The 23,942-nt window shown below is 35.9% G+C and overlaps 7 protein-coding genes and 3 non-coding genes across 11 annotated transcripts; 4 read left to right on the top strand and 6 right to left on the bottom strand.

Annotated features, from left to right (window-relative positions):
- Positions 1–160: 160 nt before the first annotated feature.
- Positions 161–1,582, bottom strand: use-1 (Vesicle transport protein USE1). The gene is made up of 7 exons (NM_059120.7): positions 1,398–1,582; positions 1,291–1,346; positions 1,165–1,240; positions 818–905; positions 639–773; positions 415–590; positions 161–365 (listed from the first exon to the last, which is right to left on the bottom strand). The coding sequence occupies exons 1-7, from the start codon at positions 1,491–1,493 to the stop codon at positions 228–230; spliced, it is 765 nt and encodes a 254-aa protein (NP_491521.2). The 5' UTR covers positions 1,494–1,582; the 3' UTR covers positions 161–227.
- Positions 1,583–1,737: 155 nt separating this feature from the next.
- pas-3 (Proteasome subunit alpha type-4) lies at positions 1,738–2,676 on the top strand. Its single transcript, NM_001392262.1, has 2 exons — positions 1,738–2,113; positions 2,160–2,676. Exons 1-2 carry the CDS (start codon positions 1,741–1,743, stop codon positions 2,537–2,539), a joined length of 753 nt encoding a protein of 250 aa, NP_001379751.1. The 5' UTR covers positions 1,738–1,740; the 3' UTR covers positions 2,540–2,676.
- Positions 2,677–2,682: 6 nt separating this feature from the next.
- Y110A7A.23 lies at positions 2,683–2,817 on the bottom strand. Its single transcript, NR_050103.1, has one exon. It is a non-coding gene; the product is annotated as an Unclassified non-coding RNA Y110A7A.23 (non-coding RNA).
- A 57-nt stretch (positions 2,818–2,874) lies between these two features.
- chp-1 (Cysteine and histidine-rich domain-containing protein 1) lies at positions 2,875–4,205 on the top strand (the record flags this gene model as incomplete). The annotated part of the gene is made up of 4 exons (NM_059118.7): positions 2,875–2,950; positions 2,995–3,275; positions 3,322–3,606; positions 3,656–4,205. 4 exons carry the CDS (start codon positions 2,875–2,877, stop codon positions 3,977–3,979), a joined length of 966 nt encoding a protein of 321 aa, NP_491519.1. The 3' UTR covers positions 3,980–4,205.
- Positions 4,206–4,309: 104 nt separating this feature from the next.
- spe-5 (V-type proton ATPase subunit B 2) lies at positions 4,310–6,121 on the top strand. The gene is made up of 4 exons (NM_059117.4): positions 4,310–4,501; positions 4,548–5,333; positions 5,381–5,716; positions 5,767–6,121. Exons 1-4 carry the CDS (start codon positions 4,385–4,387, stop codon positions 6,031–6,033), a joined length of 1,506 nt encoding a protein of 501 aa, NP_491518.1. The 5' UTR covers positions 4,310–4,384; the 3' UTR covers positions 6,034–6,121.
- ift-20 (Intraflagellar transport protein 20 homolog) lies at positions 6,054–7,035 on the bottom strand. The gene is made up of 3 exons (NM_170856.3): positions 6,948–7,035; positions 6,366–6,472; positions 6,054–6,321 (listed from the first exon to the last, which is right to left on the bottom strand). The coding sequence occupies exons 1-3, from the start codon at positions 7,018–7,020 to the stop codon at positions 6,112–6,114; spliced, it is 390 nt and encodes a 129-aa protein (NP_740843.1). The 5' UTR covers positions 7,021–7,035; the 3' UTR covers positions 6,054–6,111.
- Positions 7,036–7,078: 43 nt separating this feature from the next.
- Positions 7,079–11,188, bottom strand: C30F8.3 (Prion-like-(Q/N-rich)-domain-bearing protein). The gene is made up of 8 exons (NM_059116.4): positions 11,101–11,188; positions 10,608–10,726; positions 8,732–8,920; positions 8,261–8,470; positions 8,103–8,204; positions 7,940–8,062; positions 7,396–7,512; positions 7,079–7,348 (listed from the first exon to the last, which is right to left on the bottom strand). Exons 1-8 carry the CDS (start codon positions 11,183–11,185, stop codon positions 7,292–7,294), a joined length of 1,002 nt encoding a protein of 333 aa, NP_491517.3. The 5' UTR covers positions 11,186–11,188; the 3' UTR covers positions 7,079–7,291.
- Positions 11,189–13,882: 2,694 nt separating this feature from the next.
- kin-32 (Inactive tyrosine-protein kinase kin-32) lies at positions 13,883–21,476 on the bottom strand (the record flags this gene model as incomplete). 2 transcript variants are annotated; one of them, NM_170854.6, is made up of 11 exons in its annotated part: positions 21,357–21,476; positions 19,697–19,796; positions 19,549–19,648; positions 19,182–19,376; positions 18,605–18,695; positions 18,334–18,552; positions 17,144–18,223; positions 17,021–17,095; positions 16,726–16,971; positions 14,716–15,003; positions 13,883–14,281 (listed from the first exon to the last, which is right to left on the bottom strand). In NM_170854.6, exons 1-11 carry the CDS (start codon positions 21,432–21,434, stop codon positions 14,150–14,152), a joined length of 2,604 nt encoding a protein of 867 aa, NP_740841.1. In that variant the 5' UTR covers positions 21,435–21,476. The 2 variants fall into 2 exon arrangements, with proteins under 2 accessions (NP_740841.1, NP_740842.1); NM_170855.6 differs by lacking the exon at positions 21,357–21,476 and adding an exon at positions 21,078–21,272 and having other exon boundaries at positions 14,150–14,281.
- On the top strand, positions 13,886–13,973 carry C30F8.5. Its single transcript, NR_050102.1, has one exon. It is a non-coding gene; the product is annotated as an Unclassified non-coding RNA C30F8.5 (non-coding RNA).
- Positions 21,477–22,757: 1,281 nt separating the features above from the next.
- C30F8.6 lies at positions 22,758–22,888 on the bottom strand. The gene has a single exon (NR_050101.1). It is a non-coding gene; the product is annotated as an Unclassified non-coding RNA C30F8.6 (non-coding RNA).
- Positions 22,889–23,942: the final 1,054 nt, after the last annotated feature.

The following is a 23,942-nucleotide window of genomic DNA, read 5'->3' as shown; positions in this document are numbered from 1 at the left end:
GTTTTTGCCGAAGTAGACTAAATCTGGCACAAGACCAAGCCGAGACCAAAAAGCAAAGCATTGAAATTTGTGAAAACACCAAAAAAAACCAACAAAAAAAGTATGTATAACATGGTCTGTAGACCAATGGAAATATCAACGAGAAAAAAAATTCGAAGAATGCAAATAATTAAATAATTTTATTTGAAATATTTACACCCATAAATACTAGCAATTCGTCCCGACTATTAAGTGCTCGCTTTTTTGAAAATTTTCATCATAAGAACCATTGATACGAAGCTCATAAAAATCAGAACAATGAGCATGACCTTGAAACAGTCATAACCACATTTGTAGGCGTGACGCTCAACTCGCTCACTTTGAATCTGGAAATTTTAAGACTATTATTTGAAGTTTATATAGTGAAGAAATTACCCCGAGAGCTGTTTTATTATCATCGACTTCTTTCGCCATTAATATTGCTCTTTCTGTATCTTCTTTAATCACATCTCCAGCAGCCGACATCATCGTTTTGAATGATCTCGCCATAGTGGCCAAACTATTTGCTAGCTCCTCCTCGACAAGCTCATTTTTCATGAATTCCTGATCTTCTATAAAATTTGACGAATTTTGAACAATCATTGGATACTAATTTTTACCAGATGTGTCTTGTGCTCTATGTTTATTAGATGAAAGCAACTGCTTCCGAAGATCTGATCGATAGATGGATCGTTGAGTAGCTCGGAGTCCAGCTGCGGATTCTTTTTCAAAATCGTAACTTTCCGCCTCGTTATCTGCAATATAAACATTAAAATGAAATATTGAATAATTCAAAAACCATTCTTGGAGTCTGCAACAGTTACTTGGACATCGGGAAATACACGTGGAATTTTTTCAATCACTTTCAGGCGCTCCTCGGCTGACGACTGGAAAACTTACTGACAATTTCATAACAGTTGCGAAATTCACAAAATATTTAAAGCTGTTCAACTTGTTTTCTTTACTTAAATCTAAATTGAAAAGAGGGACATAAAATCTACGGAACATTTGCATAATATTTTAGGATTAAATTTTTAATTGAAACAAATCAAACAAATTCAAATTAAGTTTAGAAATTATGTAAAAATTTGTATCTTTAAAGCAAAATTACAAGATCGAATTTGCTTGTCTAAAATATCTACAAACCTTGCTTTCAGCTTCAGCGAGTAATTTCAGTTGCAAGACTTCCTGTCGGTACTCGTGGAGAATATCATTTGTGGTTCTGGAAAAGTAAAACTATAAATATTAAAAAATGTATTTTGAAAAACTCACTCATCGTTTTGAAGTGTATAAATCATTTTATTGAGAATCTTTGTAGCTGCAGAAACCTGAAATAAGAAAAATAATTAATTAAACAGAACTTAAAATGTGATACTTGCTTTCCAAACGTTTGCTGACATATCCTCTTTTGTCAAGCGCTTTGTTCGCTCGAGAAGTCGTAGAAATTTCAGCTCATTTTCAGAAATATACGCCATTTCATTGATGTTTTGACAAAATTAGATAAAAAAATAAAAATAAACGTTGACAACTTGAAAACAAATAAGTTCGGCCACGGCCGAGAAATACAAAAATGCAAATGCGCTCATGCGCGAAAAAATTTTCAAGTCATCCTTTTTGTCGAGGACTGAGAGATTCTTCTTGTTTTATGTAATTTTTCTATAGGTTTCTGCCGTTTATATTTTAAAATCATATTTGTCTAGATTATCTTTATATTTTCAGAGAATGGCCCGTCGTTACGATAGTAGAACGACCATCTTCTCTCCGGAGGGAAGACTGTATCAAGTCGAATATGCTATGGAGGCTATCAGCCATGCTGGAACTTGCCTCGGCATTCTCTCATCGGAAGGAATCGTCGTTGCTGCTGAGAGAAAGAACGTTCACAAGTTGCTGGATGATTCTGTCATGACTGAAAAGGTCTACCGTCTTTCGGACAACATCTCGTGCACTGTCGCTGGTATCACCGCCGACGCGAACATCCTCATCAACCACTTGAGATGGTGGGCTGCCAGCTATCGTAACAGTTACGGAGAGGAAATGCCAGTTGAGCAGCTCGTCCAGAATCTTTGCAATGAAAAGCAGAGATACACGCAGATTGGTTTGTTGATAACTTCTCTCTTGATTTCTATTAATATGATTTTCAGGAGGAAAGAGACCGTTCGGAGTGTCACTTCTCTATATCGGATGGGATAAGCACTACGGATATCAACTTTACCAATCTGATCCTTCCGGAAACTACACTGGATGGAAGGCAACCTGCATCGGAAGCAACCACCAGGCTGCCGTAACCTTGTTGAAACAGGAGTACAAATCCCCAAATCTTGAAGAAGCAAAGCAGTTGGCTATCAAGGTTCTCTGGAAGACTTTGGATGTGAAGCTCGCTTCCGAGAAAGTTGAGATGGCTGTTTTGACTCGTCGTGATGGAAAGACTGTGCTCGAAGAGCTCACCACCAAGGAAGTCGATGCTCTGATTGCTGAGCACGAGAAGAAAGAAAAGGAAGCTGAGACTGCTGAGAAGAAGTAATCTATTGCCTTTGAAATAATCTTTCAAGACTGTATTGTAAACCATCCTCCCACCCGTTTAATTTATTGTCTGGTTTTATTTCTTATCACCCATATTCCTATCTCAAACGTCGGTGAAAATTAAATATTTGTATTTTTAAATTTTGCTTTCTTTAATTCACCTTGTTGTTGTCCGTGCAAATCTTTGATTATTTGGTCAAGCGAGAGTGCTGGAAAAAAGAAGGAGTGTGCCGCAACATTGCAATGGGCGGAGTCTCGAATTTTCTCGAGCATTTGGGGGAAAACTGGATTATTAAGCCGAAATCTTCAGAAAAAAAATCGCTTTTGCATTTTTAGATGGTTGACGAAAGTAAACTGCAGTGCTATCATAAAGGATGCGGTCTCCTTTTCGATCCCAAGGAGAATGACAACGGTAAGATTAATTGGAAAATAAAAAAAATCAGTTTAATTTTTCAGAAGCTTGTACATATCACCCTGGGGGTCCGTATTTCCATGATGCATACAAGATTTGGACATGTTGTGATAAGAAAAGTACTGATTTCGGTACATGGATGAATTATAAAGGATGTACGCGTGGAAAACACAGCAATGAAAAACCAGTCGATATTGTAAAAGTTGCCGCGGTAAAGGAAATTCGACCAGAGAAAGAAGAAGATGTTATTGTTTGGAAAGGGCTCAATAAATCTGGAAAATTGGATAGCAAGGATGCGACAAAGAGAATTGAGCAAAATTTGAATGTTTGTATTTTTAAATTAAATTTTTTATAACAAACACGTATTGCAGGTTGAAGTGACGCCTGGAGCAACCGCAGCTATTGAGAAAAAGCTGAAAGAAATATCTGAAGCTGCTCAAAGTGCGGATATTCAAATTGGCGCCCCATGTCGAAACAATGGATGTTCTACTGAATTCGATGGATCGAAAAACAAGGAAAACTGTCAGCATCACCCTGGAGCTGCCATTTTCCACGAAGGAATGAAGTATTGGTCGTGTTGTAACAAGAAAACTTCTAATTTTGGAGCTTTCCTTGAGCAAGTGGGCTGCACTTCAGGCGAACATAAGTTCAGAAATGTGAGTTGAAAAAACTTCAAAACTTCAAAAAAAAATCGGCGTTTTTCAGAATGAAATTGTCAGCAAATTCCGAGAAGATTGGTTTTCGAGCAATGGATTTGTCACCATCAACGTGTATTGTAGAGGTGCTCTACCCGAAACCGCAAACATCGTTTCCGATGGTCACACCGTTCGAGTGAGTATGAAGCACGGATTTGGAAATGCAAGCGTGGATCTCGATTACGATTTATGGGATGAAGTTATTCCCGAGGAAAGTCGTGTTGTCATTGGCGAAAGAAAGGTCGAAATTTCATTGAAACAAAAACACGGAACCGGATGGCCTCGTCTCAAATTTGATCCTGAACTGGATGCAAAAAATGATGAAGAAGCTTAAACTTTGATTTTAATTTCCATCAAACATATCTTTCTATTTGTTCCCAAACCGTTTCCCAATCCCACATTGATCTTCTATGAACCTGAATAATTTTAAATCATGGCGATAACCATTTTCTTCATAGCCAGTAGGATTTCTTCTTCTTTCTTCCGAGAGATCCCACTATAAATGACAATTTAGTTTTTTTCTAATTTTTTGCTTCATAAATATAAAATATGCGTTTGTTACCTTCATAGTTTTTGTTAAAACTTCCAAAATTTCGCAAGAGCGAGTTGAAATTATTTATTCGTCGTCTCGCCACGAGTAAAAAAATTCGTGGCGTGTCCCTTTAAGGTCATTACCGTACACGTGAATGCAACGCCAATATTTTCAAAATTTGTTCGACAAGTTTTCATTATTCAAAATATGACAGAAGCATCGGAGATTAATCTTTCCGATATCAAAGGACCAATTGATGTCAACACTCCAATCACCAATCACCGAACCGCGTTGATTCAAAATTACTCCACGAAACCTAAATTGGTAAGTTCAAAATTTCTGGAAAATGAAAATATGTTCAAGATTTCAGACATATCAAACTGTTTTCGGAGTCAATGGACCACTTGTCATCGTTCACAATGTTAAATTTCCAATGTTCAATGAAATCGTAAAGATCACACTTCCAAATGGACAAATTCGAATGGGACAGGTTCTGGAGTCTTCAAAGAACAAGGCAGTTGTGCAGGTTTTCGAAGGAACAACCGGAGTTGATGCAAAGTTCACAACGTGCGAGTTTACTGGAGATATTTTCCGAAGCCCCGTGTCACTTGACATGCTTGGAAGAATCTTTAATGGATCCGGGAAACCCATCGACAAAGGACCACCTGTCCTCCCAGAAGATTATTTGGACATCAATGGACAACCAATCAACCCATTTAATCGAATCTATCCAGAGGAAATGATCCAGACTGGGATTTCAGCAATTGATGTCATGAATTCTATTGCTCGAGGACAGAAAATCCCGATTTTTTCTGCTGCGGGACTTCCACATAATGAAATCGCCGCTCAGATTGTTCGTCAAGGAGGTCTTGTTCAGTTGCCAGGTCGCAATAATGAAACAGTTAACTTTGCGATCGTCTTCGCCGCTATGGGAGTTAATATGGAAACTGCCCGTTTCTTCAAACAGGACTTCGAGGAATGTGGATCTATGGACAACGTGTGCTTGTTCCTGAATTTGGCGAATGATCCAACAATTGAACGTATCATCACACCACGTATTGCTCTCACTGCAGCCGAGTTCTTTGCATATCACTGCGGGAAGCATGTTCTAGTAGTACTTACTGATATGTCGTCCTATGCTGAAGCACTGAGAGAGGTATGTACTAGACTATTTTAGAACGTTTGGAACTTGAATTTTTTTAGATCTCTGCTGCTCGTGAAGAAGTTCCTGGACGTCGTGGATTCCCTGGGTACATGTACACGGATTTGGCAACGATCTATGAAAGAGCTGGTCGTGTGAAAGGTCGTGAAGGATCCATTACACAAATTCCGATCCTAACTATGCCGAATAACGACATTACCCATCCGATTCCCGATCTCACTGGATACATCACTGAGGGTCAGATCTACATCGACAAGCAGCTTCACAAAAGGTTGATCTATCCACCAATCGATGTCCTCCCATCATTGTCTCGCCTTATGAAGTCAGCTGTTGGAGAGGGAATGACACGGGAAGATCATTCAGATCTTTCAAATCAGGTATTCAAAAAAGAATCATATAAATTGTATTTAACAACCCGTATTTTCAGCTTTACGCGTGTTATGCTATGGGAAAAGATGTCCAGGCGATGAAGGCTGTTGTTGGCGTGGAAGCACTATCTCCTGATGATCTGTTGTACCTGGAGTTCCTTGCGAAGTTCGAGAAGAATTTTATTGCACAAGGACGCTATGAAAACAGAACCATCGTCGAGTCTCTGAATATTGGATGGGAACTTTTGAGAATCTTTCCAAGAGAAATGCTCAAAAGAATCCCGGAAACTCTCTTAGAGAAATATTATAAAAGAAAGAAGCAATAGGATCTCATCTACATCGCATTGAATTTATAATTTTTATTGTTTATTTACAGTATTAGCATTATTTCAAAAATAAAGGCTTTAATGTTCAGTCATCATTTGAATACACTCGTCTTGCTCCTTTTCAATCTTCCGAACTGCTTCTAGTTCTACCCTTAATCTCTCCTTTTCCACTGTCAACTCTCGAATCGTCATCTGAAGAAGCACTGGATCATCTTCTGCCAAATCCCGTTCCTGTGTGTTTCTGACCATCATTGCACGAATCTTTTCCGTTTCAACAACATTTGCGAACTGAAATTCTGATTTATATTTGATTTTGACATTTTAATCCGAACCTCTTCAATGCTATCGATAAGTCCACCAGTTGTGGTTTGGAAATTTTTCAGTTGATCGTTGAATTCGGACGATTTATCTTGAGCACTTTGTAAAAGTTCAGCAACATCTAAAATTAGACAGATTTTAAATTAAGAATTATCACACTTTTTACGCAAAAACTACCCGGTCTCGACACGATCGAAACTTCGTAGCTACAGTACCCACAGTTACTTCCCAATTGTCTTTCTTTTATTTTAAAATTTCGCGAAATTTTTAAAACTTTTTCTTACGACAAAAACTAAATTTAAAGAACATTTTAAAAAATCACCAAATTTCTCCAAATTCAGTAAAAATTGTTGAAAGTTGCGAAATACTTGAGGGTACTGTACCTGCGATATTTTGGTCGTTTCGAGACTGGGTATCGTAAATTTAAATAATTGTTTTCTGTAGGAAAAACTGAAAAAAAAATGAAGAAAGCTACGAAATGAGAAACTATCGTACACCTCAATTTAAACTATCGTACACTCAAAAGCCTCAATTTTAATAAAACTTTGGTCGTTTCGAGACCGTTTACTTGTTCGAACAATATCAAATAAATCTACCTGGATCAATAAGCCTAAGTCTGTTGAAATCATCTACAAAAAGCCCAGCCTTCGCCAGCTGCTCGTCACCCATTCTTGTAATGCGAATGAGTCAAGGCTAGAGCTCTCTCCTGCTTCACGTTGCTATAGAGACACGGCTAAACAAATTTATTGAGAGACGGAGAGAAAGATTGGAGCGGGAATTAAAGCGAGATTGGGTGTTCAGTAGAGAGTTAAACTTCTGGCATTTGAAGCAATTTTTGGTTGGAAAGTAGAAATTACAAAATTGAGCAAAAAATATATGAAAGGCATATGAAAGAAAATGGAGGAAAAATAGATAAATAATAAATTAACGTTCCAAAAAGTTATAGTTTGAAAATCTTCATCCGCACTGCATTTGTTGATTCTTCTTCACTTGTCATCTGAAAATTAAGAATTGTGTAAAACCTTTTTCTTTCAAAATGCCAACCTTTTCATCATCAAACTTCCTTATAACTCTCTTGCTTTTGATTGGCAATTCTTTCGACGAAAGGCAATAATTTCCTTTGCTATTTGATCTACTAGTCGCGGAACTCAAATAAGTCACCTGAAAAATACTATTTATATATCAGTTAATCCATACTAGATGCCAATTTCTTAGCCAACTTTGTTAAAAAAGTTGACACAGTTTATGCACGCCATAGACACCTTTTAACGAAACCTATAAGACATTGGCGAGAGTTTGATAAACTTAACTTATTTTTGAACAGAACAAAGTCTTACAATTTTCATAGTTTTTTAATTATGAATTTTCTTTAATTTTTTCTTTAACTTGCGTGAATTTTCAGGCAGAAAAGTTTTATTTCTTAAAAGTTGTGCTCATAAGCCTCCGACATATTTATAGAAATGACTGCCTGCCTGCTTCGTAGTCTCATGTCTACATCGTGCCAGCCCAAAACACAAGGGTTCAGGTTAAAAGGCAGTCGGTTGGCACGAAGGCAGGCGCTTTCAATAAGCTCTCTATTTCGCCTAACCGTATAAGATCCATGACTATCCGGCTGTGCATTTGCAGCTACACAATCCAAAAGCTCGCACTTTTTAGTTGCTGAGCCGATTGTTTCCTTCTCCCCGACAACTATCGTATCTCCGGCACACATCTGAAAATTCCCTTGAATTGTGACTACAAAAAACTCCAACCTGATTATAATAAGTGCTCAATGTCTTCGTGGCGTTACCTAGTTCCTTCTCAGGAGGTCCTGGAAGGTACGTGTCTTCTGACGATGCAGAACTTGGAGCCACCTGAATTGTTTCATTAGTAATTACGAGAAATACTTGAAAATTGGAGAAAAAGTCACTTGAATTTGTTGCTTCGGAAAAGCTAATTGATCTGTTTTCTCATTTGCCATGTTGACCCCTACAAATGGATCAGCTGGACTTGGAGGATATGATTCTTGAGCTGGAGGAGCAACTTGTATTGAAGGAGTATGGGAGACTGAGACATGCTCAATGTATTTGAGTGGGTCAATTACAGTATTGGCTGCATCTTCAGATGATGCTACTTCTCCCTGAAATTTAAGAAAATTAAAAAAAACAATTTGTGCCTAATAATTCTCTACATTTTCATAATTGAGCAGGTTTTAATAATCTGAAAATCATTATATATTTGGTATCATTTTCCAAACATAATATCTCAAGGTGAGAAATATTTCCTTTGAATGTTCTTAGAATTTTAGAAAAATACAGTTTTTCAAAAAAATTCCGCATAATTTTACGAACCAGTTGGCGCCAACTCATGTAATATCAGTCCAATTAAAAATCGAACATACCGCAAAGCTCAACGGAGCAGTTCCTTGATATTCCGGGTTGATTGATGGTGCTTGAGGTCGATCTTGATACACTCCCTGATAAGAAGAATCAACTGAAACCGGAATGACTACAGCCGAAGGAAGCTGCCGAGCAGAAGCTGCTGATGGGAGTACCGGTGGTGGTGGCGGTGGTGGAGGCTGCGTGAATACCTGCAATGAGTAGGTAACTGGGAAATTTACCTGTGTCCATTCCCAACTCATTTTTATTCTTGTTCATGAGAACTTTGATAAAATGAAAGTAAAGGGAAAGAAGCGAGACTCTTGGTGAATAAAGCGGACGAAATAACTTCCCAAACTCGCTAAACTGCGTATCTTCAAAGTGGCGTATCTTAAAAAATACAAGTCTAAAAAGCAAATGTTCAACTAGCAAAAAGATCAAAAATATTTTTGCTTTCTTTCGAATTATTTACGATTGCAAAATATCTATTATTCGCTGAGTTACATAGGTTTAAATACATTTTACCAAAAACCATCAAAATGATTGAAAACTTTTCTGCTCTACCAGTCAAAACCCAAAATTCATTGTGTTTCAGATAAAAATTTTATTGAATAGTAATTGAAAAATATTTTGCTACATTTTCTCAATTTTGAGTTTTTTGATATTTCAATTTTCAGCCAAGTTACAGACCGTTTTTCGAAAAAATCCAATTTTACCCATAAAACTTTTCATATCCGTCGTAACAACTTGAAATTTGCACGAAACGTCGCACTTTTTAGTGCTCTATCAGATTCCATCAAAAAAATTTAAAAAATAATACTCATCTCCAAAATCGTCCTCCGCTCCGAATAATGAAATCGGACTTTTGCCTTTCGGAAATTGACAAAAAAATGAACTTGAGATATTGGGGTCGAAAAATATATTTTTAGAATGCTGAGAACACGTTATTTACGAATATCATATTCACTTTTGATGAATTATCGTTTCAAACGACCTGAAATCGAAGGATGAACCTAATTTTAATTTTCACGTGACATTTTTCTTAAAAGAACTCGATCAGTTTTTCAATTGTTTTAAAGCAAAAAATTTCACGGAAGAATTAAAAATTAGGTTCATCTTTTGATTTCAGGTCGTTTGAAACGATAATTCATCAAAAGTGAATATTATATTCGTAAATAACGTGTTCTCAGCATTCTAAAAATATATTTTTCGACCTCGAAATCACAATTTCATTTTTTTGTCAATTTCCGAAAGACACAAGTCCGATTTCATTTTTCGGAGCGGAGGACGATTTTGGAGATGAATATTGTTTTTTAAAATTTTTTGATGGAATCTGATAAAGCACTAAAAAGTGCGATGTTTCGTGCAAATTTCAAGTTGTTACGACTGATATGAAAAGTTTTATGGGCGAAATTGGATTTTTTCGAAAAAAACGGTCTGCAACTTGGCTAAACATTGAAATATCGAAAAACTCAAAATTGAGAATGTGTAGCAAAATATTTTTCAATTACTATTCAATAAAAATTTTTATCTGAAACTCAATGAATTTTGGGTTTTGACTGGTAGAGCAGAAAATTTTTCAAACATTTTGATGGTTTTTGGTAAAATGTATTGAACTCTATGTAACTCAGCGAATAATAGGTATTTTGCAATGGTAAATAATTCAAAAGAAAGCAAACATATTTTTGATCATATTGTTAGTTGAACATTAGTTTTTAGGCTTGTATTTTTCGAGTTACGCCACTTTGAAGATAGGCAATTTAGCGAGTTTGGGAAGTTATTTGACTACCGATGAACACATCAATGCCAATGAGAAAGTGGTAGTCAAGGAGTAAAGGTAGGCAATGATTTTGAGGCCAATGAATATTTGCCTAATATTCTGACTAAGAAAATGTAAACCTGTGGTGCAAATGGATAAGCTGGCGGAGGTGGCACTGGTGCAGAATAAAGTGCTGCAGGAGCTGCAGCTACACATCCACCCGGTCTACTTCCACATCCTCCTCCTCCTCCAAATATTCCTGGAAGAAACCTTTTGTTCTCAACTAGCTAAAGAATTATTGAAAATTCAAATATCGTTGAAAATTTTCAAGAACTTTACAAAGCCATTTTAAACTTTCGAAAATTTACATGGCAAAAAGAAGTTTCCACAGCCGCAAGTACGATACATTTTTGCTATGACCCGAGGCTTCAGCAAAACTTGTAATTTTTGGAGAAAAATTAGTTAGCGATTTCTTGAAACGCGTACGGCGCACGGCATCAATAGTCAAAGTAAATAATTGAAATACCAAAAAGTTATTATCGTGGCGAGACCTGTCGGATTGAATGTCTTCAAGTGCTCGTATTAGGAAATTGTGAAACTAATGAAAATTTTCACAACTACCGTATCACTTACCTCCAAACCCTGTTGGTAGACATGCAGAAGATTCTCGAATAAGTATCATTAGGTAACAAATAGAAAGAACGCGAAGATGTGACATTCTGAATAACAGAAGCTTTTCTTAGCAAGGGTTCGGAGGAGGATTGAGTGGAGAAAGAGAGGAATGACAACAATGGCAGTATGAGGAAAAGGGAGGAAGAATTGATATGCAATCAGTGGATCTGCCCGGGAATGGGCCGAGTTTAATGATGAAATGAGAAGCCAGGCAGTGGTTCAGGTTTTTTAGGGATTAATTAAGGGGAACAGAGGAAGAGATTGAGAGAGTAAGAAGGGGATGAAAGGAGATAAAGATGATTACAATACACGGAAAAACAACTGAATGATTTGTTTCACGCGTTTTGGCTGAAAAAGAAGGAGAACAGAGTAGATTAAACTTTCAAATGAATGCATTATGAGAACACCTCATCATTTTGCATTTTGGCATGATATTTAATTGTTAAAAGGTATGGTTTAAAGTAACCATAATGGAACTAAAATTCAAAATTTTCCTAAAATCTTTAAACTTCATATTTTACTTACTATCAAATAGTGAAAATGACTCAGATTTCATTTTTTAAAGTTTTGGAAATTGAGCAGAAATATCTGTGGAAATTTGGTAATTTGGTGATTTGCCAGAACTTCAAAAAATTTTAATAGCATTTGAAGTTCAACTTGGGAAAGGTATCTAATGTAATTTGGAAGTAGGCGTAGGTTTCCTTTTGGAATTTGTATGCCTCCGCGTAGCTACGGGGAAGATTCACTAGAATGAATGAATGAAAATTTGGGAAGAATCGTGCCGGATTTTAGAAAAGTTGAGAATCCGAAAATCTATCATTACTTATATATAACATTTTAATATTTAAATTACACGGAAAAACATCAAAAGTTTGTTATAAAACGAGAACTCTCACTTTTTTGGTGCATTTCTAATTAGTTTCGAACATTAATCCAAGAAATTTTAAAACCGTTGGAACGGAAAAAGGCGGAACGAGTTGAATAAGAGTTGCGAACAAAATGGGTGGAGACAGGTTAGATACGTTGTAAACAAACGGCACTGAACCATGGAGAAGACGTGACGATGGCTATGGTGATATGTATTTATGTGTGTGTACTTTTATGAAATCGAAATCCGGTTAGGTGATGGCAAACACAAGAAGTTTCAGGATTTGTTGAACAAAGTTAGCACTATTTGGAGTTAGCAAATGATATGGGGCAGAGAGGGAAAGAAGCTTTGGATTTTTTAGCGTATACCTGAACTTTTATAGGACTTGGAATTAAAATAATAAAATCTAAATTATAAAACACATGATACCTGTATGCATTTTAGTTGTGAGGGTTTGTGGGGATATTGCCATCAAACTTTCTACTGTTAAAGATACAAGGGGGATTTAGGAGCATAAATTGAAATTACGCCATCGAGTCCTGGCACAAGCAAAACTTTTCAGCTACCGTTACAATGTTTTCCTATTTCCTATATTTCCTATATGTTCTCGTGTCTCTAAATTTTTCCTCACAATTGTAACAAAGATTGATGAAAACCTACCGTGTTTGCGCATATGATAACTGAACATTTTTGCCAGTGGCAGGATTTCAAATCAAAAATAACAAAATGGAAAACTTTCTAAGACAAGAAAGCCGAGACAACGGAAACCTAAAGTAAAAGCTTTTCAAGGAAACCGACTGAATTCTTGGAACGGATCGGAAGTTTCTCAAGATTCAACTTTATAGAGAGAAGGCGGTACTGAAGAAGAACACTAAATCTATCTATAATCACCTTTCTCATACATTTGGCTTCTTCTTCTACTCAACTCATACCTCTTAAAAAAAGAGAGAAGAAAGGTAACGCGTTGTGTTAAGAGTAAGTGTAGTACAGTGAATGTCAATGTTCCGTGAATAAATCAAAGAAGGAACACGTTTTGGTAAGCCATCCAAAGTATCATTGAGTCGTCGTTTCCAACTCGACAAATTAGCCGGAAAAGTAAAATAAAAAAGGGAGACGGAGGAAGAAGGAAGCTGCTGATTCATGAACAGAATAGGTTCGCGCGGAGAAAAGTTTTGCCGTCCGTGAATCGAATATTCGTAAAAAAGAGGAAACGGATAGCGAAAGTGAACATATATCACTTGCCAAGTAGGAAAAAAAGAGGCATAGAATAAATTCAGGAGTACAAATAGGAGAAAAAAAATTTGGAATTGCTTTTGTATTATTTAATCAATCTTCAATTGGATATACAGGTTGTAACAAGTTATTTTGTTTGATATCAGATGATCACAAAAAGTAAGATAATTGGCCAGTTCACATTCACATCTTTCATCTATTTCTGTTGGCTGATTGGTATTTAAAGCCACGAAAAGCTTTTAGCAAAATCGAGACCAGTGCTATAATTTTTTATTAAGTGCGAACCAACCTAATTCATTTTTTTGAACGGCAATTCTAATTAAGTGATAATTTGACATATGCTTACAAATAAAACAATTCTAAAAATAAAAGCTAATATAATGGTCAGTAGACAGTAAATCGGTCACAAATTTGCATGTTCGGCTAACGCCTTTCGTCAAAAAAGTATTCAGCTTGTGTATAATTACAGTTTCTTTGTGTCTAATTGGTCGAATGGTCACGGAGGATTTTAGGCGGAAAGATGCTGTTGCGAAAAAAGAGGAAATGTACTTTCCGAACTATTCGAATAATCAGTTGGTGTTCTTTTCTCCAGTGTGAGGTCAATTAACTCGCGGGAAAAAAGAAAGAAGAAGCATCGAGTGTAGACGGTTGGTTTATTATCGTAATAGTGCTAATAGCAGTGGCATTTCTCTATGTGGGAACTGCCAAGTCTGTGTGAACATTGACGTCTTCTCAATTCTGAATACTATTTTATTCCGGAAGAAGGAAAAAGTGAGAGAGAGATCATCTCAAGGATCTCAAGGAGAGAGATCATCTCTTTTGAAAAACATTGATGAGTGAGAAAATTGGTTGAAAAACCCGATGAATGGAACATCTAGAGAATGATAAAAAATATTGTAATTTCAATATCTAACAATTAGATAAAAGCGATGAGAACTCGTTTTCCAGTGGTGGTTGTGTCAGTTGAAGTTGAAGAGTTGTGCAGTTTACAGCAAGCTCGCCACAGATTCGAACAACATCCCTGCGAAGTGTATTGTATGTCTGAAATGTTAAAAATTATTTGAAATTATTTATCATGCAATAAAATATTTGCTAACTCATTTGAGGTCTTGAAGTAAGTCATCACAATATAAAAATTATAAATCGTTAAGGTAGAACATTTTTTGGCATTCATGTGGGTACGGTAGATGAGAAGTGCCAACCGCGCCGAGACCGGGTACCGGACAACTGGATAATATCGAGCATTCAAAGTAACAGTAAAAGTAAATGTTCGTCTTCAAGCCTACCTAGTAATGAAGGTATGAGTAATTCAGATTATAATCAACACTTTTTATTCAAAAATACTTCAAGATTCTAAGATGTTTTTTTTTTAATTTCACTGTTTATGGTTTATGAAAAAAAAAAACCTGCTCTCAGGAGGCTTCAAAAATTTTCTTAAAGTATTATCATTTCTTGATCATATCTCAACAACTCACCGCCTGATGTCCATTAACCTGTAACTTCCCCATAACCCGACTCATTTGTTTCATATCATTTGCAATCAAAGTTTTCGTCATGTCAACGTCAGTTCTCTGTGTGGTCGTCGTGACACGATCACGCATTCCAGAAGCGACAATCAACATCTCACGAAGTTGAGATGTCACTTCTTTGACAGAATGCAGGAAGTCGTCGTTATGTGTCAGATTGTTGAATGAGTTTTGAAGTTTGGTGACTGCGTCACACACTCCATCAACGCTACGACGCAGTCCGCGAGACGTCTTATCCTGAAAATGGTTTGATACAAATTTAAAACGTCTTACTATAAATTTAAATTGTTTTTAGAGTTTCTCTAACAACTAAAAAATGTACTATGTCAAAATAAAAATTTCTTTAAAAAACGTAATTCATGTTCCAATATAATATTTACCGTTTCGTTGAAAAAAGGACAATTCCGTGATTGGTGAGATAATTTAGGGCAATTACTCATTGACTCCAAAATCATTGACTACCTGTTCTCATTGCCTACCCTTGCTCATTGACTACCCTTGCTCTTTGCCTACCTCTTTCTCATTGCCTACCCTTACTCATTGACTACCCTTGCTCTTTGCCTACCTCTTTCTCATTGCCTACCCTTACTCATTGACTACCCTTGCTCTTTGCCTACCTCTTTCTCATTGACTACCTGTGCTCATTGCCTTCCTGTTTTTACGTGAAATTTTTGGTAATTTGCTCAGTGTTTCAATTGTTTTAATGCAAATTTTAAAAAATTTCACGTGAGAATAAAAATTATGTTATTTTTGTTTAATTGTTAGGTCATTTAAGAGAAAAAATCACTCAAAATGAACATGAAATTCGTAAATAGCGTGTTCTCAGCTTTCTAAAAATATTTTTTTCGACCCAAAAATCGCAAGTTGATTTTTTCGCCCATTTCTCGAGAAGCAAAAGTCCGATTTCATTTTTCGGAGCGAATGACGATTTTGGAGATGGACAGTCTTTTTTGAAAGATTTTTTAGGATATTGTAGAGACATCAAAAAAGTGATCATTTTTCAAAATTTCAAGTCGATACGTTGAATATGAAGATTTTTATAAGCGAAATTGGATTTTTTTGAAAAACGGTCTGTAACTTGGCGGAACATGAAAATATCCGAAAACTTAAAACTGATAAAATGTAGAAAAATATTTTTCACTCACTATTCAACAAAATTTATCTTCTGAAATTCAATGAAAGTTGAGTTATAAAGGGTACAACAAAAGAGTTCTAAAAATTTTTTGTGAATTTTGGAAAAATGGCTTTGACTTCGTGTAACTCTTTAAAAAGTTGGTGTATTAAAATAAAAACTATTGAACTAAAAAGAAAAAATATTTCTGATCATTTTGTTAGTTGGGCATTTGTTTTCCAGATGTGTATTTTTTGAGATACGCCAGTTTGAAAATACTCAGTTCAGAGAGTTTTGGAGGTTATTTCATTTTTAGATTGAAAGCCACCATCAACTCCAGTGAATCCTTGTCTGACACGTCTGATACTACGGCGTCATGTTCCTATATGCTCAAAAGCAGAAAACGAGATGTACCTTTGATGTATTCTTGGAATACGGTCCTTGTACGTGCCTCTTGACTGATGAAGAAAACGAGAGCAATAAGTAGGCAATGAAAACAGGAAGGCAATGAGACTGGTAGTCAATGAGAAAGAGGTAGGCAAAGAGCAAGGGTAGTCAATGAGCAAGGGTAGGCAATGAGAACAGGTAGTCAATGATTTTGGAGTCAATGAGTATTTGCCTAATTTAGCTTGAAAACTTGTTGAAACTTGAGTTGCGGCGCACGTTATGCTAATTTTTGAAAATTAATTTTCAGTCTGATAAAACATTGAAAAATAAAAATTTCTAAAACTGAAAAAAATTGTGAAAAAAATTAGAATTTGAACACACCCAAAATTAAAAAAAAAAACAGCTGCAATTGAACTACACTTTTCATAATTTTTTCCACCTAGAAAAAACCATAGACTAACCTCAAACCTTAGTGATCTTGTTGATGTTGGCGTGTGATGCAGGTAGCCGTTGGAAGTTCGAATATTCTCCACGGATGAATGAGATGTTGATGGTATTTGATCAATATCTTGATCATCTTCATCTTCATCATCCTCTTGTTCCAACCATTTCGCATCTTCCTCTGCTTGTCGCTTCTGGTCTTCCATTGTTCGATACAGTGTTAACCCCGGAAGGCTTGACATTTCGGCTACAATTACACCGGCTGCCTGGAAGATATTATGGGATCTTTGGATATGTTTAGAGTGTATAACTTACCGTCATAGGTTTTCCTACAATGATCTGCTCGGGTGGAATATTTTGAATAATTTGTTGTCTAACATCTTCTATTATCTGAAACATTTGAAACTTGAATATGGTTCTGAAAATTTGAAATCCAACCGCGTAAATCTGATCAACAGTTGGCCGCTTATGAGGTTCAATTGCCCACATCTTGGAACGAATGAAATTGTACAACGCAGTTGGACACTTTTCCGGACATGGTGGTCGAGATCCCTGCTCAATGTGCATTATGACGTCACTATTTGTAACTCCTGCCCACGGTTTCACTCCGAGTGAGAAGATCTCCCACATGCATACTCCAAACATCCAAACATCAGAAGCCATGCTAAACTGTCGATAGTTGACTGATTCAGGTGCCAGCCATTTTATTGGTAGCTTGCCTCGTGAAGCAGTGTACACTGCATCATAGTCTAACGCTCGGGAAAGTCCAAAATCTGCCAGTTTTACACATTGGGGAGAACATACGAGAATATTTCTAGCTGCAATGTCTCGATGTACAAATCTAGTTGAATGTAGGTAGACTAAGGAATCACAGATTTGAGAACAAAATAATGTCAATATCCGAAGTGGAAGCCAATCTTTTTCTTGTTGTAAATACTCTCGAAGTTCTCCTTTCGGCGCCAACTCTAAGACAAGCCACATGGGTTGATCGACACAAACTCCAATCAGTTGAATGATATTTGAATGTCGAAAGTTTCTCATTAAACTTGACTCTTGAAGGATGAGTTGAGTATCTGCAGGTTCGGCGTCAGTTTTACAAACTTTTACCGCCACAGCTATCCGTTCATCTTTCTCCAAATCATGATAAACTGCTTTGTATACATTTCCAAATTGTCCACCTCCAATGAGTTCTTTCAGTGTTATTAATTCTCTTCGAAGACGTATATTACTATCAATATTATTTGGAGTTTTCGGTCGAATCGTTGCTTCGTGCATTGTTAAAGTTTCACATCTTTCAATTCCTTTTAACTTGAACACACTATCCCTTTGATTATACAACATTTGATATCCATCTAGCAAATGTGCCAATGATTGAGAAAGTTCTTCAGTTGACAGAGTAATAAGAACTGGTTTTGCAGCTCCAGAGAGATTCAACTGCATCAGTGTTTTTTCGGAACCATTCTCCATTTTTCTAATTGTGATTTCTGCTATCGTCCGGAGTTCCAACAGTCGGGAGCTCTGTAAGCAAAAATTATAATTTTAAATTGTGACTAATTAATAAATATCTCTAACACTGGCTAACGCTCCAACATGAAGCTTTATTCCACCTTTAATCCATAAAATCTTACATCACATCGTTCATTAAGCCTGTATGAAAGTCCTGTGTGTGGTCCAACAACCAGCTCCACGGGTTTTGTCCACCCTGCTCCAAGACTTGCTTTGAATAGCTCCACATCAAATTTAACGACTTCAAGTAAAAGTGCCAAGCTTCGGATGATTGATTCATTTGGCGAAGTCGCTGAGAACTTTTTGATATATGCAGTGAATGTCTTTTTGAGATGACTATGCTGAAAATGTTCTTAATTAGATCGAATATGATAATAAAAAATAAATATTTACTTTGAAACCCGGATTATGCAAAACGTTTGGAATGAGTGACTGAATGCAAGCCTCGATATCAAGATCTTCTAGATGATGGTCAGCGCCTTTGCTGGAAAAATTGAACAGTTACCGTATTTCTTCTATTAATATGGCTGCAATACTATTTTTCGATGGTCTTCCCGCTTGCAATACTAATAGGGAGTGCAAGACTATTAGGGAGTGCAATACTAATTTTCAGAACATTTTCTGACTTTGAGCTTACTAGTTTTTTCCTGAAAAAGCTCGATTCATATGTAAAAATTCAGAAAATTTGATTTTCATATAAGTTCAAAAACTTCAATCTCGTAGAAATGATGTGAAAGCTGTTGCAAAATAGGCAAAAAATGTTGTTGAAATCCTGAAATTAGCGAGACGGGTTTGCAATACAAAAAAGTTAACGCAAGACTATTAGAGAGTGCAAGACTAATAGGGAGTGCAATGCTAATTTTCGGAAGGTCTCCGAGGGGCAATACTAATAGGGAGTGCAAGTCTAATAGGGAGGCCATATTAATAGAAGATATACGGTAACAAAAGTCTCGGGTGTGCCAAGACTCACTTGTGCTGATGTTCTGCAAAATCCCTGCAAACTTTCAGTGCGGCAACTTCCAGTGCAACTTCCACAGATGATCTCCAGGCAACGTGAGAAAAGAATTCATCAACGACTTGTTCATGCAGATACACAAATGCAGAACTGTCGGTCGCTTGAAGCTCGTATACTGATTGTGGCATAAATCGCATTCTCATCTCTAGTCTGGAATTACAGAGAAATAAAGGTGTGCTTAGAAAAGGTGTCACCGAAAATTTGTGCGATTTTTCGATTCTCCGGAAATCGAAAAATCAAATGAAAATGTTTAGAAAAATATTTGAAAAACGCATTTTTAAACAGCTATTTTTCTTTAAAGATAATTTTAATAAATTCTTACTTAATTTCATCGCAAACTCCAATTGGCAAATGTCTTGCATAAATATGAGGTAATTGTGTAATTCGAAGCATTGGATGAAGCCAAAGTGAATCTCCAGAACCTATATAATTCATTTAATCACTCAGTTTGTCCCTCTTTTCCGAATTACCCGCTGTTTGTGGAGATGGACCCGTGACGAGTCGAAGAGCAAAGTGTGCAACGGCAACTTGTGAGATTCCGATTCCTCGCGCGACGACATGGATAACACGCTGCAACATGATTTATGCTCGTGACAGACACCAGAACAAAAAGACGGAAGGGGACACTTTTGAGATTTATGGGACAGAACAAACTTGTCGCGACCGGGAGGAGATATGAACAACACTTCAAGAATTGGTATATGTGTCAAAGTTTGTTAAAAGATGGAAATATGAAAACTATATTATATTTTACTGATTCTTCAAAAATGTTACCGATAGTCAGTGGAGATTTAGTTTAAATTCACTTCTCATAAGCCAGAATTAGTAAATAAACATCTCCAACTGTTTCAGAGTTTCCAGAAAAAGTTTTTGGCAAACTGGCAAATATTCAAAAAATGTGCGTAGTTTTGAGCAGAACCTCTAGTACATTCAAGTACCCTAAGGTATTGAGGTACAAAACTCGTAGAATAATTTTTTTTTGGTCGACTTCAAAAATTATGCTTGATGTAGGCTGAGTATTCACAACTTTTTGACTGTAAAAAATCAAAAAAAAATTTTTTTTTGTAAGTTTAATACTTTCAGAAAAAATCAGAAAAGTGAAGAAACTATAAAGCATTCATAGCTCCTATAGGCTCTGCTCGTGCAAAGACATAAAGCCAAAACAATCCGTTTAACTACTAAATCATCGCCATTTTGAAATTCTTGAAACATGCCATTTGTATTACTAACGAATTTTCCACAATTTTTGTAGGTAAATTGCCTTTAACTTTTCCTATTTTTTCCAGTTTGATTTTCAGATTTTTCGTCATCAAAAACTCTTTTGTTTGTCCCACAAAATCCAACAAAAAACCCTGAGTGTGCACAGGTGATCAATCAAAACCACACCGAAGCGAAAAAAAAACTTTTCGTTTTTTTTTTCAGCTGTACCTCCTTCTTCTCTTTTTTATTCAATGGAAACTAATAATTGGTTAAATGCTGCTCTGACTGAAAGGTCCTTTTTCACCAAAAAAAAAGTGCATTTTCCGGCTCCACGGACAAACACTTTCATGCGTGTTGTTATTGCAGAAGAAGGAGGAAGAAATGGGCGTGGAGGGGGGATATAAAAAATAAACACATTTTAAACCGAAAAGACATAAATTTTATTGGCGGCGAGTTGAGTTGAGTTGAGTGGATTTTGAGTTATCGAAGGACCAAAAATCTCATTTTCTGGAGCACCTCCGAGCACAAAAGACGGTTTTTTTGGGTTTTGTGAGGAAAGAAACAAACAAAAAAATTAGTGACCTAATTTTTCACAACCAAAAAAACTAGGCCGCATACCAGTAATTTCAAAGTTTACAAAAAAAAACTCACAAAAATAAGTACTTCAAGTTTTAAAGGTGGGAACAAAAGTACTTTCGGAATAAAAACACATTCTTTGGCCGACGGCAATCCATTAGTATGATCAAATCGTTCTATCCCTTTTTATTAGAAACGACACTTCCCATTTCATGTTGATTAGAATTTGCTTGGAGGATAAGAGATAAGAGAGCACTTTCATAGGTCATTCTTGTTGGGGGAAATTGTTTGGAATTTCAAAATTTGAAATTTGAGATGCAAAGAGATCTTCGAGAGATCTCCTCCCTCACTCACCTCAATCGTTGTCTGCTCATCATATCGAACAGCTTTTGAAGCACCACCAATCAGGAATACACGTGCTAGACCTTCCATTACATGACTAATTGTTTCGGGGGTCCGGAATGATACTGCAAATGGAAATGTGGTTTCGGGGAAGAGATGGCGAACCGAAGAGGAAATGAATGAAGGATATAAACAAATGTACACATAACCGGTCACAACAAACAATAATCGACAGGAAACGGTGACTCGTGGTTATTTATTTTGTATAAATAGATATTCAAATCTATATAATTATTAAAAGTAAAAATGGATATGAAATCAGGAATTGGTAAAATTGAAGTTTGTTAAACTTGGAAATTTTTGAAATTCAAGGAAAACAATTTAGAAATTTCCTTTTCTGGTAGTTAGAACACATTTTGGTAGTTAGAACACATTTTGCAACGCACTTTTTAGAATTTTTTCACTTTAGCACAAAAAAAAAAAATAGACCGAACCATTTTAAACTTAAAAAAACTATAATGGCATTTAAAAAAAATTATTGAGTGAAAATGTTCGATGTAAAAATATATTAATTTGGAACATGTGATTTTTTAATTAAATATTTGTATACAAAAAATGCTCAAAATGCCAAGATTTTTTTTAGAAACTTTTTAGAAACTTCTTAAACTTTGTGTTTAAAAAAAATTCTACAAGTTAATATTTTAAGCGAGTTTCAATTATTGGTATTCAAAAATTCTAGGGGTTGAAAAATGCAGCAATGACCAAGATTACTCAAAAGTACTTTTTTGGCAATTCGGCAGTTTGCCAAAATTTAAACTAAAACTATTTAAAAATCGAACTATTTTATATTTGGTCATGTTGAGTATAATGAGGTAACATTCCTACTGACGATACTCCAACTTTAAAATCTTCACCGTTTTAGTAAGCACGATGGTAGGCATTTGCCTTCTGCATTTGAGACCATTTAATTTAATTTTTAAATAAGGTTTGTTATCCAAAAAGAACCATTTTTTTTACCCTTTATAATATTATATTTAATTTGAAAATATTCTCTAATTGTTTGATTATACTTGTAAAAATTTCCGAAAATTGAACTTCACATGGTTTTTTGTTCCATACTCTGAAAAAATGTATCTTCAGAGCAGGATTCATGAAAAATTTATTAATATGCAGAACAATAGATTTAGGAATGTTTTATGACAACAAAAAAGTTTTCTAAACCAAAAAAAAATTAAATTTCTAAAATGTTCGACTAATGGAATGAAAATTGTATAAAAGTGGTTGAAACTCGATAGAGAAATAATGTGCACTTTAAAAGCGGAGGGTTCAGATTTCTGGAAGAAAGTGAGAAAGAGCAAACATATCAAAAGGTGTCAAAAACAAATTGAAGATGAAAAGGAAAAAAGAAAAAGAAGATGAAGAAGCAATATATAAAGAGAAATAAGAGGAATGTGATGAGCGGATGGAGGCCATCTGTCCTTGCGGACGAAGAGGACGGCACAGGTCCTCCGCAATGGGCGGTGCAATCAACCGGGAGTACCTTGTGCCTTCTTAACCATAGATGTCACTGTGATGTCGAACAATAACACTACCCCTGAGTATTTTGCTCCGTGAGCCCTGGAACCCGGGAAGAACACAAAAAAATGCAATGGAAGGGCGGGACAGCAAATGGCAACGCGGCGGCGACGGATGAGAGCAGGAGAGGAATGATGGAAAACGAGAGTTTTTGGGAGCTCCGACCAGCAATTGGGACGGGGAGGACCACGGAATGGGGGAGGGCTCACAATAGTGCGGAGAGGCGATAATCGGATGTATATCCTTCTCTTTTTATGTCACGCTACACAGGAATGGAAAAACGAACGGCTCTGGGAACACGGGGGAAATAGAATGGAGCAAGGAGTCATATGACAACCAAAAAAAAAACATATTTAGAGAAGTGTCTATATTTTGCAGTATTTCTTTGAAAATTGGAACGGTATTTTACTTTGTCATTTTGTTGTTTCTGACTATGTTTTTTTCAACTTTAAACAACAAATCATGTGATTTACCAAAATTATCAGTCAAAGTTTTTGGAAAATTAGTAAATTTGGTATTTTGATAATTTTTCAAAATTGGTAATTTGGAATTTTGGAAATTTCGGTAAATTTTGAATTTTGAAAATTATGGTGTATTTGGAATTTCGGAAATGTTGGTAAACTTTGGAATTTTGGAAATTCTTGTATATTACATAACATATTATATTGAGATAAATTTGATATTTTGGAAAATTTAGGTTTTTTGAAAGCTGCTTCCGTAGGTTTGACTTGAATGTTCTGATACAAGCGCCACTTTTTTTTCGACCGACTTCAGGAATTATGATAGATGAAAATTGAGAAATTATCCCGATTTGACTTTTACGAACAATTTCCAAAATTGTAAAAAAATTACTACAATATTTAAAGTTTTTAGCAGGTACCTCGTAGTAGAAACATACATTTTCTGAAAAATTGGATGATGTTATTTTTTAATTTGGAGGTTTTATCTCTTTCCATCAGAGCAGCAACTTCTATCCGAATAGATGTAGATATACTTTTTCTGGTCAAAATGTTTTAAAAACTA

The sequence above is a fragment of the Caenorhabditis elegans genome, chromosome I (assembly GCF_000002985.6).
Source record: "Caenorhabditis elegans chromosome I".
NCBI lineage: Eukaryota > Metazoa > Nematoda > Chromadorea > Rhabditida > Rhabditidae > Caenorhabditis > Caenorhabditis elegans.
Note: the sequence above shows the minus strand (reverse complement) of the source record. Positions and strands in the feature narration are given on the sequence as shown.